Source organism: Pollicipes pollicipes, unplaced genomic scaffold, assembly GCF_011947565.3.
Source record: "Pollicipes pollicipes isolate AB1234 unplaced genomic scaffold, Ppol_2.1 Scaffold_6686;HRSCAF=7923_pilon_pilon_pilon, whole genome shotgun sequence".
NCBI lineage: Eukaryota > Metazoa > Arthropoda > Thecostraca > Pollicipedomorpha > Pollicipedidae > Pollicipes > Pollicipes pollicipes.
The window spans coordinates 12,761,128-12,780,054 of record NW_023596921.1 but is presented as its reverse complement, the minus strand read 5'-3'; the positions used below and the strand labels follow the sequence as shown (position 1 = coordinate 12,780,054).

The window sequence follows — 18,927 nt, the reverse complement described above, 5'->3', positions numbered from 1 at the left end:
ATCCCATCGTTGATGTTGGTATGGCACTCCACATTGAGCTCGTCCCAACTATGGCATGTGTATAACACCAATCTAACCCAAATATACAAGTGGACCAACGTCGACCTTATAAGCAAGGTTTTTCGAGTGCCCATTGCAGCGAGCATGCCGTCCGCAGGTGCCTCCGCAGCGTCTGTTCAAGCGCCGATGCCACACCGCTCGAAGGGAAAAGCTGCTGCGCGTCTGCCACCACTGGCGCAGCCCGCAAGCGCCGCTCCAGCGGTGTGAAAACTCGCGGCGCAGGTCCCAGCTGGCCGCCCCAACTGCGCCGCGCGGCGTACCGGCGACGGTCGCGTCGTCGCGTCGGCCTGGGAAAGTCATCAGCATCGGGCGGCGGCCATCGCCATCAGCGCCGTGGATGACGTCACTGGAACAGGCCGCATCGGCCGCTGACGTCACTGGGGCGGGCCGCGTCGCCCGCTGACGCCACTGGAACAGGCCGCATCGGCCGCTGACGTCACTGGGGCGGGCCGCGTCGCCCGCTGACGTCACTGGAGCAGGCCGCGTCGGCCGCTGACGTCACTGGAGCAGGCCGCGTCGGACGCTGACGTCATTGGAGCAGGCCGCGTCCGTCGCTCCGTTACAGATGCGGAGGTGCGGTTGACTCTGGACGCGGCTCCGTTCCCACCGGCTGCTGCGGCGGCCTTCTCTGCCAGGCGGGCCCCGCCCGGCCCGGCCGTCGGTGGCGGACGTCGCAGCGACCCATGACGCCATCCGCATTGTCAGGTGACGCCCCTCCCTCGACAGCGCCACGTGCGCAGCAGCCGTGAGGAGCAGGGTCACGAGAAAGGATGCAGCCCCTTGTTCGTTAATGACGTTTTTGCGAGCGGAAACCCGGCCCTTGCCGTCCGGGGATAGCTCAAGGTAAGCGTGGAACCGTCGGGGCGATTATCGCACACGACCTCGACAGATTGGTGATTGGATGCACGGGCCGCTGTCTCCAGTGAGGTCCGCGGACAGTTATTAGGTTTGTCAACCACACGCAAATTTCTTCTCCACGACGCCGGCAATGTTTCTTTGGCGTTGTCGTATTGGCTGGCTTGCGGAGTGAAATGCCACAGCATCGTAGGCATGCAAAGTGCAATGCAGGGGGAACAAATAGCTTGCGCTTCTTTCCACATAGAAAACAGCTGACCATGTATGCAGTTATCGACTAATCGGTGGTTGTGATAGCTTCCTGCCTCGTGTGGTCTTGGGCGCTCCACTGAACTGCCTTGCTTCTAGCTCAGACGGCGTCCCTAACTCGCCTCATATAATACCGTCCCTAGCCCGATCATCTTAGAGGCGGCGCGAGCTCGTCAAACCAATGCAGGGACCCATGCAGCCGGGAACAGCGCGGAGATGACGGCCATGGAGCTCCTCCCTGACCCACGGACCCATGCAGCCGGGTACAGCGCGGAGATGACGGCCATGGAGCTCCCGCGTGACCCACGGACCCATGCAGCCGGGTACAGCGCGGAGATGACGGTCATGGAGCTCCCACTCGGCCACGGACCCATGCCGCCGGGTACAGCGCGGAGATGACAGCCATGGAGCTCCCGCTTGATCCACGGATCCATGCAGTCAGGTACAGCGCGGAGATGACGGCCATATAGCTCCTCCCTGACCCACGGACCCATGCACCCGGGTACAGCGCGGAGATGACGGCCATGGAGCTCCCACTTGACCCACGGACCCATGCAGCCGGGAACAGCGTGGAGATGACGGCCATATAGCTCCTCCCTGACCCACGGACCCATGCAGCCGGGTACAGCGCGGGGATGACGGCCATGGAGCTCCCGCTTGACACACGGACCCATGCAGCCGGGTACGCTCCCGCTTGACCCACGGACCCATGCAGTCAGGTACGGCGCGGAGATGACGGCCATGGAGCTCCCGCTTGACCCATGGCTGAGCTGGCGCGCCGAGGGTCGAGTGCTTCCCCTCTGGTTTTTACCATACATTGCATACCTTGAATAATCGTGGATTCCTTAATACTCATGACAAAAAGATGAATAGCGTATCTAACCGTAAACTGCCTCCTTTCTCTAGTGTGGCCCCAGTGTGATGTGACTGAGTCTCTCAAATGGCTCTTGACGAAAACCCACCCAGAGGCCAGAAAGCTAGTAAAACCTTTTAGGTGTGAATTGGTGAGGTGACGTATATTGAATGAGTAAAATGTGTTTGCACATGGTTGCATGTTCCTCCATCTTGTGCTATCCGACGAGACGTTAACTAGATAATGGTGATGACAATATCCCGGGATCACGAATTAAAACTGGAGACAAGGAAGACCCAACTCAAGTGCAAGCGAACCGGACAAAGATGGCGTGTAGTGAACACGCGTCTAGATTGGAACGTTTCACCGAAAGCAAAGCTTTCCCTCGCATGGTGTGCACGCCTCTTGAACTTGGACAACACCATCGCCACCACAAAACGCGGTGGCAACGACGTGACGAAGAAGGTTGTGTGATGACAGGCACAATGTGTTGTGTTATCTTATTGGGATAAGAAAAGCCCTTAAAACAACGTCTGGCAGAAAACAAAGAGCTTGCAACAACTGCTACGGCTTTGAATGGCGTCATACGACCATCAGGGCTTGTCGGCTTTTTCTACTTCCGACATGCCGCCAGTTGCTTACCGCGTACCATCGAATGCCTGACTGATTCCTGTCTACCACCGACTGACTGAGGTGGGAATGCGGCGGTGGTGTTTAGGTAACTGTACAGCGCCGGCAGCCGATCCCACGGCGGCCGATGAACAAAGCGGCGCACTGTGAGGCAGCACGCCACGCGCGGGGACGAGTCGACGCGGGCGGACGCTCCCTAAAGCCACCGCTTCCGCTCGGAGCGCTCGGCTACGCCCGCGCCGCTCCGGTCGCATGAATCGTCCGCTTCGGTCACATGCTTAAGCCGTGCACCTCGACCTCCTGCTCAACTCTCTGCACTCTGCTGCGCTCGCTTCGGCAGTCCACTTGGACTGTCCGCCTCGACGTCCCCCTGCTGTCGTCCGCCCCGATTGGCCGCCCAGGCCTTCGGCCATCCCACCGAGCGCAACGAACAGAGCGTTCACTCCGGCCGTCCGCTTCGAGTGAGCGCACCTCGTCCGCATACTCACCGCGCGACCTCCGCCACAGTCAGCCGTCAGTCTACGGGGCGGACCCTGTCGCTTGACACGACGGGCGTTTAGACCCGGCGCTCAGGGCCGGTGTCCAGCCGCTCAGCACGACACGGCGTCAGGGCCGGTGTCCAGCGGCTCAGCGTGACGCGGCGCTCAGGGCCGGTGTCCAGCCGCTCAGCACGACACGGCACTCAAGGCCGGTGTCCAGCGGCTCAGCACGACACGGCACTCAGGGTCGGTGTCCAGCCGCTCAGCACGACACGGCGCTCAGGGCCGGTGTCCAACCACTCAGCATGACACGGCGTTCAGGGCCGGTGTCAGCAGCCGCTCAGCACGACACGCGGAGACCCACCGATCGCCGGCCGGGGCAGCAGATCGACACAGAGCCGCTGCCGCCGACACGCGGAGACCCACCGATCGTCGGCCGGGGCAGCAGATCGACACAGGGCCGCTGCCGCCGACACGCAGTCTGTCCTTTCACCCGACGCCGCAGTCCATGTCTGTGCCCCGGCGACGGTCGCCGCGCCGTCCGCCGGCCCGTGGCGGCCCGCTGGTGTCGCTTTCCGGGCGCGCAGCCGGAATCGATCGTCATGATCGAATCGGAATCCCTCGCCGGAATCGATCGCACACCGCCGGACCCGCGTCCAGGGGAGCAGGGGAGCAGGGGGCAGCAAGCCACACCGGTGCGTCATAGTCCGGCCCTGGCGGGCGGCGCTGTCCCACGGCCCCGCCCTGTGACCGGCGCAGCTCGACACGCGACTCGGCTCGCCGGCACGGAGGTGACCGCACGCGGCCGGCGCCGCGGTCGGGCCGCCCGGCCGTGCGCGCCGAGCCGGCCGCCGCGGGTCCAGCGACCTTGTCGGCGGCGCGGGCCGCCAGATTCCTGAGCGGCACCGGAGCCAGGCGGCTCGTGTAATGATGGGACCCTCCCCCGCGCCGCAGCTTAGATGGAAGCCACTTCCGGACGGCCGCACGACTTGTTATGGAGCGGCGCGACCCCGCCGGCGGCCGAGCGACCAGAACGACGGGAGACAGATGGAGAGCAGGCGCCGACCGCAAAGACATTCGACGGATGCGTCTCTGTTGCGTAATGCATGCTTCAGTGTACATGAATCGACAAGTGGTGTGGGTCGTAGTCGAAGAAGATCGGAAACGCGCAAACATCTAGCAAGCGAATCATCAGAGGACGCTTGAATGGTTTGAAGGAGCTTCGGCGGTCTGAACAGAACGATGAAGGCATCATCAATAATAATATAGCCATATGGCGTTAACGCTTCAAGAATGTTTACTGTGAGGTATTTTTTAATAATTTAAAAGTCAACGAAGAAGATTAGGCATGCGAGGCAGACTCTTCCCATGAATATGTTAAATCGTCCTTAATTCGATCCAGCGCGATCTCGTGACTATTATCTGTTTCCCGGTCCCCCTCCCGCCCGCTCTATCCTGTCTCTCCTTTGTAACGGCTGCTCCCCAGACCCGGCGCGCCCTTTCCCAGCCTATTATGCCATTCAGAGAGAAGGAAATAACCGATTGCCGGGAGCGTCCAACGGGAGCGTCACTGCCGACATCCCGTTACCGCTCCGGTATCCGATGAATGACGAGCAATCAGCCACAACAATGCGACGGTGGGTCCCCGGCGAGCTGCTGGCGGCACTCAGCTGGCGGCCACGCCTCACCGGCGCGTGTCGTGCCGTCAGACGAACCGACGCCTGCCTGATGACGGTCTGCAAGGCGGATCTCCGCCCTCCGGGGTCTGAGATCTTAGGCCCGTGGTCCGAGGTCAGGGGCACGGGTCTGAGGTCTGAGGTCTGAGGTCTGAGGTGTGCGGTCCGAGGTCCGGGATCTGAAGTCCGAGGTATGAGGTCCGAGGTATGGGGTCCAGGGTCCGGGGTCCGGGGCAAGTGTCTGAGGTCTTAGGTCTGTGGTCCGGGGTCCGAGGTCTAAGGTCTTAGGTCGGGATTCCGGGCTCAGGTGTCCGGGTCCGAGGTCTGGGGTCTGAGGTCTGAGGTCCGAGATCCGGGGTCCGGTCCTCGGGACACGGGTCTGAGGTCTTAGATCCGGGGCCCGGGGTCCGTGGTCCGTGGTCTAAGGTGGCCCGGGGTCCGGAGTCTGGGGCGCGGGTCTAGGGTCTTAAGTCCGGGTCTGGGGTCTGGGGTCTGGGGTCTGGGGTCTGGGGTCCGGGGTCCGGGGTCCGGGGTCCGGGATCCAGGGTTCCGGGGTCCGAGGTCCCATATATGAGGTCCGGGGTCCGGGGCATGGGTCTGAGGTCTTAGGTCCGGGGTCTTAGGTCCGGGGTCCGGGGTCCGGGGTCCGGGATCCAGGGTCCGGGGTCCGAGGTCCGATGCATAAGGACCGGGGTCCGGGGCAGGGGTCTGAGGTCTTAGGTCCGGGGTCTTAGGTCCGGGGTCCGGGGTCCGCCGGCCGGTTCCGCGGCGACTTCGCGGCGCTCGCACGTCGGGCGCCGTCCCCACGCCGCCACCGCCACCCCAATGGAAAGGTCCGTAATTGCCGTGTTTTTGGCCACGGGTCATTAGATGTGATTGTGCCGGTCCGCAGCCGCGCGGCCGCCGCCAGCAGAGGGTGCGCGTGCGCGCCACGGCGCCGCGCCGCTCCTCGCCGCTTTCCAGTCGCGTACGCTGACACAATGCTTTAGACACTAAAACAATCGTCGGCCGCCTAGACAATGATCCGGAGAGCGGGCCGTCGACGGGCGACCATCGCTCCGGACCGTCTGCCGACCAGTGCGCGATGTCCAGCCCGGTCCTGTCCGGTCACGCATGATGTGGTCTGGTCACGTCAGGTCTGGTCTGGTCTATGACCTGGTCCGGTCTGGTCTGGTATATGACCTGGTCCAGCCTGGTGTATCCGGTCCTGCTCGGTTCGATCCGGTCTAGTTTGGTCTGATCTGGTCTGTAGCCTGGTCTGGTCTGGTGTGGTCTGGTCTGGTCTGGTGTGGTCTGGTCTGGACTGGTTCGGTCCGTTCTGCTACGCTCTGGTCTGGCCCGGTCAGGTATGGTCTCATCCGGTCCGGTCTGGCATGGCCCGGTCCAGTCTGTTCTGGTGTGGTCTGGTCTGGTCCGATGTAGCCCGGTCAGGTCCAGTCCGGCCTAGTCCGGCAGCCGGCCCGAGAACGACAGGCGAGCGGCGGCCGGCTGCACCGACTGGCTGGCGGAGCGCTGAGCGAGCGCGGCCCCCAATCCCAGGCTCGGGCGGACCGTGCGAAAGCCGACCAGGACGCAGCGAGCCGCGCGCGGCGCTGCGTCAGGCCCCGGCCTCCTCCGAACCTCGGAGCTGACGAGACTGGCCGCCCCAACGGTCCTATTAGCAGCTCGCGCCCCCAGCGCTGCCGAGCATATCACGGCTGACGGTCCTCGGGCCGTGCGCGTGCCGCCGGCCGTCGCCCGCAGTACAATGGCTCAGGAGCAGGCGGTGAGCCGGGGAGCGCGCCGCAGAACGAGCGCCGGGGCCGGATAACGGGTCGACTGTCCCGCCCGGAGACGTTTCCGGCGGCCAGGTGCGATTAGTAGCGCGCGCCGGCCGGAAGTCGGACGGTTTTTAGGCGACCGTCGCATTCCCCCTGCGTTTCTGGGACGGTCGTGGTGGGGCGTCCCGTGCGTGCGCCAGATGATCAGGCGAACAACGTCCACGGCTGCGCGGGGAACAATGGCCGCCGCGACGGGCGCCCGACCTATCTGTGTGAGAGGGGCGCGCGGCTGGGCTCCGCGGCGCCGCGACCGCTCACGGTGTGCGGCTGGGGCTGAGCTGCGCCGGGCTGAGCTGCGACGGGCGCCCGACCTATCTGTGTGAGAGGGGCGGGCGGCTGCGCTCCGCGGCGCCGCGACCGCTCACGGAGTGCGGCTGGGGCTGACCTGCGCCGGGCGAACCGCTCAGCCGTCAACAATCGTGCCGTTTCTGAGAGACGATGTAACATATATGGTGCTGTGCAGTACGAGCCACCGGGGAAAAAGGCGAGGGGGTAGGATCCATGTTGGAGGTATGATGTGATCGTGACTGGATTATTCCGTTACGTGCGCAATACACCGATCGTTGCATCAAAATTGACGTTCGTGATGGTGTAAGCCGTTTAATAAGACCGTTCCCATTGTATTAATTCAAACGGAACTGACAAAACAATGATTTTCAACGGAAAGGACGAGATCCGCACCGTGTCTTCAAACGCCATGTGCGACGTTGCGTGTTGAGCAGAGCCCGTTTGCGATCGGCGATTTCTAGGTCAAGCCGTGGCGCTTGATCGATGGCTCGTAACCTTGCGTCTCGTAAGGGGAGTGTCCGGGCCGCCTCCATCGGCGTCCGCCCCCGCAGTGCGGCTCTGATGGACGCTGCCGCCGGGGCCGTGTGACCCGGCGGCCCCAGCCCGCCCGCTCCCTCTCCATCTCAGAACAGCCGCGCCGCCTCGCCTCTCGCCTCTCGGTCAGACCCGAGTGACCGCGCGCACAGCGACGGCCCGCTTCCGTCGGCCGCTCGCCCGGTCATACACACGGTCACAGCGGGCGACGCGGCGCTAGCTGGCTGCTGGACCCACTTACCCAGCGTGGCGTTCAGCCAGTCGGTGACGTCTTCCTTGAGCGGCAGCAGGTGGCGCTCCTGGGCGTCGGCGATCTTCTGCTGCAGGTAGCGCACGTACTCGACTTCGGTCTCCGGCGGCCGCTCGCGCTCCTCGGGCGCGTCCAGCAGCGTGCCCCAACTCCTGCAGCGCTGCCGACGCATCATGCCGCCGCCTGCGGGCCCGGCGCTGGGTCAGTATTGCCCTGGCCCAGGTCAGCAGGGGCCAGGGTTGGGTCAGCAGGGGTCTTTGATTGCGCCGGTTGAAGAGTCCACGCCGGATCAGCAGACACCCAGATCTGGATTACCGCTGGACCCAGGGCCGTGACAGCGGGGGCCTAGGGCCAGGTCAGCGCGGGCCCACGGCCAGGTCAGCGCGAGCCCAGGGCCAGGTCAGCGCAGGCCCCGGGCCAGGTCAGACAGGGCAAAGAGTCGGGTCAGCAGACGTCAGAAGCGGGTCAGGGCCGGCCTGGGTCGACTGGTGCGCCTCGCTCTGCCCCTCCCCCTCGCATCGGCACACTCTGGAAACGCACAGAGCGGCCCACGCACAGCCGGCCGCGCCGAGACCGCCCGGCGGCGGCGGCGGCTGCTGCTGCTGCGGTGGCGGCGGCGACAGGGCGGCGGTCGTGTGGAAAACAAGCGGCGGGAGCCTCCAGAGCGGCGGGAGCGCCGGCCCACGCGCCCGATGCGCGGCGCCAGCCCGGCGTGGCCAGCCGTGACGGTCGAGGTAATTAAGTAAGTCAGGGCGAGCGTCACGAGCGGCGGCAGGCACATCTGGCGAGCCCGAGCAGGCGACGACAGGTGCGGCACCCCTGGAATCCCGCCCACGCCGCGGCCGCAGCCCGACGCGGCATCTGGTGCCCCGGCGGCGGCGGCAGGTGTGCCACCCCTGGAATCCCACCACTCGGCGGTGGGCAAGCCGGGGTTTAATGACAAACGACTTTCGCGGTGATTTGATCGAGTGGTTGACATGAGCGCTGAATAGTAGACGGGGTGAGAGTCGCCCTAAACGGGGCTCGCTGCGTGGAACCGAGCTGTTCATCTGTCTCGACTGGTGACAGATGCCTCCCCATTCAGCCAACAGCACAATGACGCTGAAAAACCCGTCGTGGACCATCTCGACGCGGCAGCGAGCTCAGCCAGCAGCACCTGCCGCGGAGGCCCCCGCCGGCAAGCCAACACCCTCCGCTCGCTGAGCTGGAAGTAGTTCTCCATCGTCTGCTGCGGCCAGCACAAACTCAGCACTCCACTTAATTGCATTGCAACAATTTAGGGTGTGAGGGACCTTTAATGCTCGCGGGGCATCACGACAGGTCACTGCGCTCTCACTGGCATCCAGCCCCGGAAAATACATTTGCCGGAATCTGCGCCTCACGATTTGTAGGAAGCCTGGTGCCTCTTCAGCAGAGTCGTCCGACGCGCTCAGTGGCTGCGGTATCTCCGGCGGAGGGAGTGCTCACTGTGCATGAGGCACGTCACGTCCCCAGCGGTGAACCACTCGATATGCATGAAGTCTGGCACTTCCTCTCCGGCACAGGAGTCACGTGCGCGCCGGCGGTTGACCGCTTGCTGAGGCCCGGTGTAACCTCCTCGGCAGGGGAGAAGCCTGCTACGTTCGGGGCACGGCACCTCCTCTGCAAAGGAACGTCTCGCCGTGCATCGAGTACAGTATCTTCCCAGCTGAGGTGCCTGCCGTTCGCCGTGTGTGGGGAACGGGAGGTCTCCAGAGGAGAAACCATTCACTGCACGTGATGTACGGCACCTCCCGGACTCTCACTGCGTGCGGAGCCGGACCTCCCGCTCGGACAGAGCGGGGGCGATAAATTAGAGGGCCCGCTCCGTCTCTGGCAGACGCCACCCAGTCAAAACAGCCATAACGGGCACCGGTGCCGCTTCCAAGGACGAGCTGTAAAAACGGCCAGACCTCTAACCCGTGGAACCTGAGTGGTGGCGCTGAAACGAGGTGCAGTAGGAGTCTTATCAGTCCAACGTTCGGCACGCTTCACGCACGACAAACTATTTTAACTTCCCCCCCCCCCCCCCCTTTATCCATCCCTAAAATATCTTTCAGCGATGCCTGTATGGATGGTGCCCACAATAAAATCATGCACGTCTGGTGAAGGCGTGCCAAATGGGTCATCGTCACCACGCCTGTAAAATCTGAATATCTGGCCATTCAAATGAATGCAACTGGGACATCTCGATGCGTCATGCCATTTACCGGCACAATTTTAAGAGTATCGCTCACGCCCTCGTGCCAGTCAATTCGATAGACCTTGGGCGTGTTCTGAAGAATATCGGCCGTTCTATTCTGGGTCGGCCCACACCGCGTCCATTGGTGGCAACCAAAGAGCACCTGTGTAGTGTGTGTCCAGGTTTGCTGTCACGCCGGCTGCACACCAGGCGCGGAGGAGGCAATATGGATATGGAGGTGCTACGGAGGTGTGTAGTGTGTGCCAAACCTGGACACACACTACGCACCTGTGTAGTGTGTGTCCAGGTTTGCTGTCACGCCGGCTGCACATCAGGCGCGGTTTTCACCATGATTAGCTGTTGAGCTCCAACAAAGCACGTTTGGCAACGCAGTGTTTTCGTGGCCATTGCGACACGAACACGCAGTTTCTTGCCACGCACTCACTATTAAAAGCTCCGTCCGGTAATGCACCCCACATTGCATGCAAAACAGCGGTGCCAAGGCAGCTGTTAACTACCCCGCGCCGGGCAGCTCAGCGTTCGGGGGTGATTGCGCCCCCCCCCCCTCATGCACCGCCCCGGGGAGTCTGGCGCCCGCACGGCGCGACATGCGCATCGATCCCCTCTTCAGGGGAGCGGCACCCAGTTTCAGCACCACCTCGGCACCTCGGCCATTGATCCGGCCGGGCGGGGCGGTGCCGGCGGCGGCACCAGGTGCGCAGTGCCGGACACGTCGCGCCGCCCACCCGAGCAGGACAACCCAGGGCCCGGCGTGGCGGCCATGGCTCCGGCAAGGTGCTCGGTGTCTCGAGAGGGACTTCGGTGCACGTGCGGATGCCTTACGTGGCCGCCGGGCATCGTGGAGAGAGAGGGAGAGAGATATGGAGAGAGAGAGAGAGAGGGAGAGAGAGAGAGAGAGAGAGAGAGAGAGAGAGAGAGAGGAGAGAGAGAGAGAGAGAGAGAGAGAGAGAGAAGAGAGAGAGAGAGAGAGAGAGAGAGAGAGAGAAGAGAGAGAGAGAGGAGAGAGAGAGAGAGAGGAGAGAGAGAGAGAGAGAGAGAGAGAGAGAGAGAGAGAGAGAGAAGAGAGAGAGAGAGAGAGAGAGAGGAGAGAGAGAGAGAGAGAAGAGAGAGAGAGAGAGAGAGAGAGAGAGAGAGAAGAGAGAGAGAGAGAGAGAGAGAGAGAGAGAGAGAGAGAGAGAGAGAGAGAGAGAGAGAGAGAGAGAGAGAGGAGAGAGAGAGAGAGAGAGAGAGAGAGAGAGAGAGAGAGAGAGAGAGGAGAGAGAGAGGAGAGAGAGAGAGAGAGAGAGAGAGAGAGCACCGAGAATACCTTCGAATGAACTTCAATTTAAGTGAACCTGTATTCATTACATTTGCCCTATGATGTCAACAACAGCGGTGCAAAGTGATCGTGTATTTTAGTGCGCCTACAGGCCAAAATGAAAAGAAATAACTTGCCTATGCCTATGGCCCGGTAGTTTCCCAGCGACCTAAGCAACTTTCTCGACGTCTCGCACAGTCATTGCAGAGTGGTCCCGCCTCGCACAGCTATTGCGGGGCGGTCTCATCTCGCACAGCTATTGCAGGCGGTCCCGTGGCAGACAACGGCAGTCGACTGCCGTCGCTCGGCCTGAGGCGGAACACCTGTGCCGGAGGAGGCGCCTGGGCCGCCACGTCCGGCGCGCGGCGCGCCGAGAGTGACCGTCCGTCGCCGTCACGAGCCCGGCGTCACGGCCCCGAGGGCGTCACGAGTCGGCGTGACGCCACCTCTGCGGCTGACGAGGCGCGGCGCCCTCTAGCGACGCCCGGGGCGGGGTCGGCGGGGTCATCGTCGCCACGTGTGCCGCTCCGGCTTCCCGGCGGCGGCGGTGGCGGTGCCGGCGTCTGCACGCTGCACAGGCCGGTGCAGGCTCCGGCGACGCAGAGCGCCGCCACGCAGCGGCCGGGAGGCCACGCCGGCACCGGCGGTGCGACCATTCAGACACGAACGGGCGCCGGCTGCCCAGCCAGGCGCCGCCCGTAAAGCAGACGCGCCTTTGCATGCGTCGGTGGCGGCGGCCGTGATCAATAGCCCCGCTGCGGGGGCCGGCCGGCCGGTCGGTAATCAGCTGACGGGCGAGATCAGCTGACTGCGGCCGGGCTCAGCTGGACATCATCCCCAGGTGATTCGGGAGGAGATCGGACGCGGATTCAGCCGCCATCCAAACACGTTTCATGCCGGGCCGGCGCGATCAGATACGCCGCTGGCAGAAACGCCGCCCGATCTAAATAAATTAGCATATCGTCGATGGAAATCACCGGACGTGAAGTGGTCAATAGCGCACGGCCGGCGCGTCGGGAGGAGGTAATATGCTGTCGGTCGCGGCGATGCGAGCACGACAGTCTTGTTTTCGCCGAACGATGGGCCTCGACCACGCCCGCGTCGCTGCGCCATCAGAGAAAATTGGATGGTGCAGCGCTGCATCGGCCTGATTACTGAGCCGCACAAGAGCCAGGTCCGGCGGAGCGGCGATCCATCCGAGCTGTCGCCGGGTTACGGAACCGACTGAGAGCTGACAGACACGTGCTCCTCTCGGGGAGGCCAAGTCCGGTGGAGCGGCATCCATCCGAACTGTCCCTGGATGTACGGAGCCGACTGAGAGCTGACAGACACGTGCTTCACTCAGGTCCGGCGGAGCGACGGTCCATCCGAACTGTCTCCGGATGTACGGAGCCGACTGAGAGCTGACAGACACGTGCTTCACTCAGGTTCGGCGGAGCGGCGGTCCATCCGAACTGTCCCCAGATGTACAGAACCAGCTGAGAGCTGACAGAGACGCGCTCTTCTCAGAGATGGCGGGCGCGGCGTCGCGATTAAAGCTGTTGGCAGACCGGACGGACCGGTGAAAACCCTGGGCGAGGGAGGTGGCATCCATTGGTGGCAGCGTGTCAGGAGAGCATACCGCGGAGGAAACATCCTCAATCCAAGCCTCCGTTTTCGACTCAGGCTTTTGTCTCTATCCTTTCCCGTTCTTTTGTCATCGTTCTACTTGTCCGCCAAACTGTTTGACTCTCTTCCACTCTCACAAACGTGTGGTTTTAAACGCTATGGCTGGGGCTGGATGCAGCTGCATTTTGGGCATTAACATTGTGAAAGTGATGAACGATCGGATGACACCGGACCCCCCCCCCCCCCCCCCGCCAACTGCTGTCGTTGCAACGATCACCTACACCTCAACTTCAGTTGGTCTGGCTCAGCTGGTCTATTGGTCAAACCCCAGCTTCCGCCTGCGCTGCCAGCGAGGGTGACGTGGTGCGCGTGACGTGCAACAACGCTGTCAGCGACCCGAGCCCGCACCGTAATCAGCTCATTACAATCTGGCCAATTAGAGCCGGCAGCGGCGGTCCAGGCGTACACTGCACCGCGTCCGCTTCGTGCGACAACACCGCGCGTCGTGAGCGTTGCGCGCCTTATCAGCGGCGAGGGGAGCCAAAACATGACGCGGCGTCGCCGAAGCCGACGCAGGCCGACAGGCTAGCTCACCGCCACACCGTGGGCGCCGTACCGGCTTTGTCCCAGCACTAAACCATGTGCTGGGCGCAGCGATGCAGCCAAAGTATCCAAGGCTTTCCCTCCAGTCAACCAAAAGTGGAGGCGGTGGCCAGGAAGCCTCTCGTCTCCTGACTGTGCATATTGACTTATTTGATAAGACCACACATACCGCGAATTATCTAAACCTTTCGTGTCAAGAACGTCGACCGACACTTCATAGGGCCGATTAGATAAGCCTCGAACCCGACGGACTTTGTCGGGGTTAGTCCGTGGGCGAATCGCGTCGGTATGTGATCACGCCACAACTCTGCCTCAACGTCCAACATGTGTCGATACTGTCTGCGTGGAGAGATTGCATCCTATCCATATGGCATGCGAATGAATGAAAAATAATTTGTCCTTATCCAATGATGAATTCATCAGTGGAATGTATTGCATTATGCTCTGAATGTAAACATGTCGCCGATGTTTCTTCCTATGTTTCAGAACGCAACTCTGGTGAGGGCAGCTTGTGTTTACACGCATGAACCTGTGTACGCGAGAGAGCTTCATAACAACCGGATTACACCGCCCCAAGCGCTACCACGACCACTTAGACTACGCCGAGGGCTGCACTCCTCCAAGCCACGGCTATCCATTGGCCCTCTGAGCGGACTTTAACAGCGCAGTCAGGAGATTAGCGCGCAAGCGGGCCCACGAGTGCTGAGTCCTTGAGCCTGCCGGAGCGCACGCTCAGCGTAAGGGCCCTGTAACTGGATACCCGCGGGGCGCGAACGTGACACCGTCTGTAAGCACAACGTTTGGCGTGACACGGACTGCCGCCCAAATGCTACAAAAGCTGCAGCCGGTAACCGCGGAGACGCCCCGCCCCGCCCCGAGCGTCCGTCTCGACATCGTCGATCTCCTCGGAGACCGCCTCCTGAGGGCCTGACACCACATCTTCGATCTCTGCCAGGCCTGATAACATAGCACCGCCGCCCGAATCTCCACTGATCACGGAAACGTCAGATCTCGTGTTCCGATGGCTCACAAGGAATAATTAGCGGCCAGCTATATCCGTAACTCTGTCTCCAGCTGGGCCGAGCGGCGTTATCAAGCTCATATTCCTCGAGGCGCATGCAACAAGGCGAAACCAAGGCGTTGCCATGGCTTCCGAGCCGCATGCAACAGCGTCGCCAGAGCTCTGGCTGACAGCCGGCAGTCGTCATACTTCACGCTCTGGTCCTCAGAGCGGGCGAATGTTGGGGAGGGGGCGGCAATCCACGGGAGGAGGCCTGCTCTCACGGCGCTGCGGTTACCATTACCCCGCCAAGGCTGATTCCGGCCCGGTGAAGGTGCCTCCTCCGCCGCAGCCCGCGCAACCTCTGGCGGTCGCGGCGGTCATGCGGCGCGGGGTAGCGCGGGAACGGGTCATTAGTGGGTAATTATTCATCCGTCCACACACAAAAACATGACCGTATGCCTTTCCCACATTCAGGAAAAGCAAATACCCGTTTCTTAGCCACCAGGTAGGTCGGTGATGCCGCGGAACAATGCTAATGCGATGACTATCATGAGTCTAAATCTCTGGCAAAAAGATACCGCGCTAAAAACGCCATATTACCGTCATGGTTAAGTGCCTCTCCACGTCACTGCTTTAAGTCATATTCTCACAACTGACCAACCACACTCTAATGGAAATTCGAGCAAGCGTCCATGGGAAAGCAGTGACCACAGATTGCGTCACTGCCCCCGTGCACAAATGCGTTTGCTTTCAGGAGACACGTTACCATCGCGCTGTGACTCTTGTTTATTTTTTCATCCTCTCAAGTAACCCAACAAGACCGTCAGCTTGCGTGAGCCATGGGACCAAAAACGACAAGCACTAGGATGCAGCCCATGTAGATCTAAGCGCCGGGCCATGTCAGCATTGCTGGTCAGTTTTTATCGACGTCAACAACAGCGGGGCAGTCCTACTCCTGCTCGGCACGTCCTGACGCAACATCAACGAACGCGTTACAACCAGCGGACTTAACACATTGACTGATTGATGTTTTGATCGCGCAGGGGCGGATGACGAGATCGCAAGTGCGGCGCCACCACTCCGGCGCTTCCTAGCGTGTCCCCAGCCCGGGGGTGACGCGGAGACGCGGCGCCACCGCCGCAGACGGCGTCCGGCGTACCGGGGCCGGCCGGCTGACCTGGCGTGTCCCCAGCCCGGGGGGGGGGGGGACGCGGAGACGCGGCGCCACCGCCGCAGATGCCGTCCGGCGTCCCGGGGCCGGCCGGCTGACCTGGCGTGTCCCCAGCCCGGGGGTGACGTGGAGACGCGGCGTCACCGCCGCAGACCCCGTCCGGCGTCCCGGGGCCGGCCGGCTGACGCGCCATCGCGCCCGCCGGCGCCCAGATCTGATGGACGTGCCGACGTCGGCCAGCGCGCCGTAGCGCACTTCCGAGCGCGGTGCCGGTAGAAGGGGGTCAGACGAAAGTCGAAAACGGTGTCGGCCGTTGACAAGCACCCATCTGTCCCGGCGTCGCGACGCGGCTCTTACTCTCGACGAGACGACAGATGATCGCGGAACATCGGCCAGGTGCGCCGGTGTGACGAGCCTCACAGATCCAGAGCGGACCAGCGGACCACCGGACCAGCGGAACATCGGCCAGGTGCGCCGGTGTGACGAGCCTCACAGATCCAGAGCGGACCAGCGGACCACCGGACCAGCGGAACATCGGCCAGGTGCGCCGGTGTGACGAGCCTCACAGATCCAGAGCGGACCAGCGGACCGGCGGACCGGCGGACCGGCAGGCCACCGGACCAGCGGAACAGCGAACCAGTGGAACAGCTGACCCGTGGTCCAGCGAAACAGTTGGCCAGCGGACCAGCGGGACAGCGGACCGGCGAACCGGCGAACCAGCGGAACAGCTGACCAGCTGACCAGCCGACAGGCAGACCACGGACCAGCGAATCAGCTGACCGGCGAACCAGCGGAAAAGCTGACCGATGGACCAGCGGAACAGGTCACCGGCGAACCAGTGGACCAGCTGACCGGCGAGCCAGCGGAACAGCTGACCGGCGCAGCGGTGGACCGGCGGACCAACTACCAGGTGATCGGCGGCACCAGCACCGGCCAGACAGACTGACCTGGTACCGTGAGGAATATGTCGGTCATAAGTCGGGGTTGGAGCAGTCTAACTCTCTGATTAAAACATGGACCGGCCCAAGCGGCCATCGTCGCCCCGAGCGATCAATGACTGGGGAGAGAAATTGCAGCTCAGCCTTGCCCGAATAAACAGTACTGCTAACAGACGCTCCAATGGGCGCACTGTCTATGACATGAAGTGTCGCTCGCAACTGGTACCCCAAGTATTACTGCATATTTTTTACATTATGATAATGAGCCGAGCCTGGCTGGCTTGGACGGCGCCTGTGTCAACGGTTCAGGGCCCGCGCGTCAGAGCCGGCCCCAGCCACCGACAACGCGTCAGCTCACGCCGAAATATGACGCCCTGCAGATGTGCGCAGCGCCGCGAAGACCGGGGAGGGCGGGACCCCCCCCCCCCCCCGCGCCCGGTGGCCCGGCCGGCCCGCGAGCGCCTCAAGCACGGCCCCTCCTGCGCCGGGGAGCAAATAGGGCGTGAACGGGCGGCGCGGGCGCCGGCCGGCCGCTGCCGCCCGTCTGGCGGCGGGCTCGCTGACAGCCGTCGACACAACGGGGTCGTCGCCGGCGGACGGACTGGACGCCTCCGTGCTGAGCGTCGCGGGCGGTGCGGACAGCCGACGACGCCGCAGCCGTGGGGGGCCCGAATGTAGCCCAGCTACTCGCTTGCGGCCCGGTTCTTCGGGAGATGGATGACGTCGCGATGATGAGATTGTGGTCACGCCGCCGGCCACCTCCACACGGCGGAGTCGGGATCCCATTGAGACGGGCGATGGGCTCGGCGGGGAGCAGCCATGAGGCGAGCACAATCACGATATGCCATTTCGGAGGCGAAGCCAACAGGCTAGCTGACAGCCATTGCGCCTCATCTGGGCCGTAATCTGTCGCCGAAGTAGGCCCACTGCTCCACAGGTGCCCTTAATTTGCCGTTTCTTTGCCGGACCGACTGGCGTAAACGAGACACTTTACGTAACAGAGACCGGGCCGTTTGTGCATTGACCCATCACTGTTCATTGTTCAGCTAGCGCTTGCTGTTTACTTCTTTTAAGCTGTCCACCCCTCGCTTGTTTATTTTACGCGGCCGGAGGGAGATGACGTCGGGACGGTGGCGGTGATGCTGGCAGCGCGCATCTCAGTTCCCGACTGACATTTCCAGGCCCGGAATGGTAGAGAGAGATACTTGAGATTGCCTCCGCAGCACAAATTCTTCCAACAGACCGGCTAGTAAACAGGGCAGCAAAAGTACGACAGTAAACAGGTTACCAACCTTCACACAGCACACAAGACTGCAGCTGTTTGCGCGCTCGCTGACTCAGAGTTAACATTTGGGAACAACCCGCGTCAGGACACACCCTAGGCTGGCCAAATTACATTGAATATGAAGGGCAGCCGAGTGCCCGTGTCCGCAATCTTCGCTACGTCTCGGGACGGCGGTGGGCGGCCTCCGAACGGATCGATTCGTTAGGCTTCCCGCACGTCCCGTCATTCCCCTGAAACGCGAAGACAAGCACCCATTCACTCCCCCTCCCCTCCAAGATGGACATTCCTATTTATAGCCGTCCCCTTCCCCACTGGGAAATCCGCCGCGTCCCCTCGTTCAGAATTTAAGACGGAAGGCGAGAAAATGGTCCAGGGTCGTAGCCGGGTGTGTACGGAAACGCAGACGGACATGCGGACCAGCGCGTCACGGTGAACAGCATGGCTGCCAAAGCGCCTACCTGGCCGGATGCGGAGCTGCTGAGTCGCCGGATCTGCACGCGCCCCACGCTGGATACACCGGCTACGACTCCGACCGCCAGCGACCCACTGCGAGCACTCCACAATCAATAACGCGTCTGCCGCGCGCGACTCCGGCGGCCATAGCGGTTCGCAAATACGCCGCCAGGGGCGTTACTGCCGCCCACCAGACGGCGGCGCTGCAGCGCTGTTCATGGGTGATGTGGCGCGTGGGGGGGACGGCGCGACGGCGCTGCAGACTAAAATCGTACAGGCTCATTCGCATTCGTAATTCAATTCTAATGCAAAAGATTCCATGGCCAGGAGACTGAAGACACCGTAATGCCTCGATTTCATTAATAGAGTTAACTCCGTTTGGAAGTTGGGAGTTACAATGCTCAAGTGGATCTCTGTTGCAGAGCTTATTTCATTGGTAACGCTCCGTAATTTTCATTCTTAGCCTTTGGTTTTGGCAACCTTGGCAAAGCCAGCCGCTGCGGATGAAAAGACCGTACGCAGGAGATACGTAATTAGTTTGGAGAGAATGGCGCATATTTTAGAAACACGGTTAAGTCACGCCGGGCATCCCGCCTCTGAAGAATCGTTCTTCATGCGCTACTCGAGTCAGTGAATGTGACCAACTTTGGGAGA

At 62.2% G+C, this 18,927-nt stretch overlaps 1 protein-coding gene across 1 annotated transcript in view; it reads right to left on the bottom strand.

The window, feature by feature from the left end:
• Positions 1 to 18,408, bottom strand: part of LOC119107923 (growth arrest-specific protein 2) — a 33,712-nt gene extending 15,304 nt beyond the window's left edge. Inside the window, exons 1-2 of the mRNA XM_037231516.1 lie at positions 18,279 to 18,408; positions 7,686 to 7,877 (exon numbers count right to left, since the gene is read on the bottom strand). Of these exons, the coding sequence (XP_037087411.1) occupies positions 7,686 to 7,869 (184 nt within the window). The 5' untranslated portion in view covers positions 7,870 to 7,877; positions 18,279 to 18,408. The remainder of the gene's footprint in view (positions 1 to 7,685; positions 7,878 to 18,278) is intronic.
• Between the last annotated feature and the right edge of the window lie 519 nt (positions 18,409 to 18,927).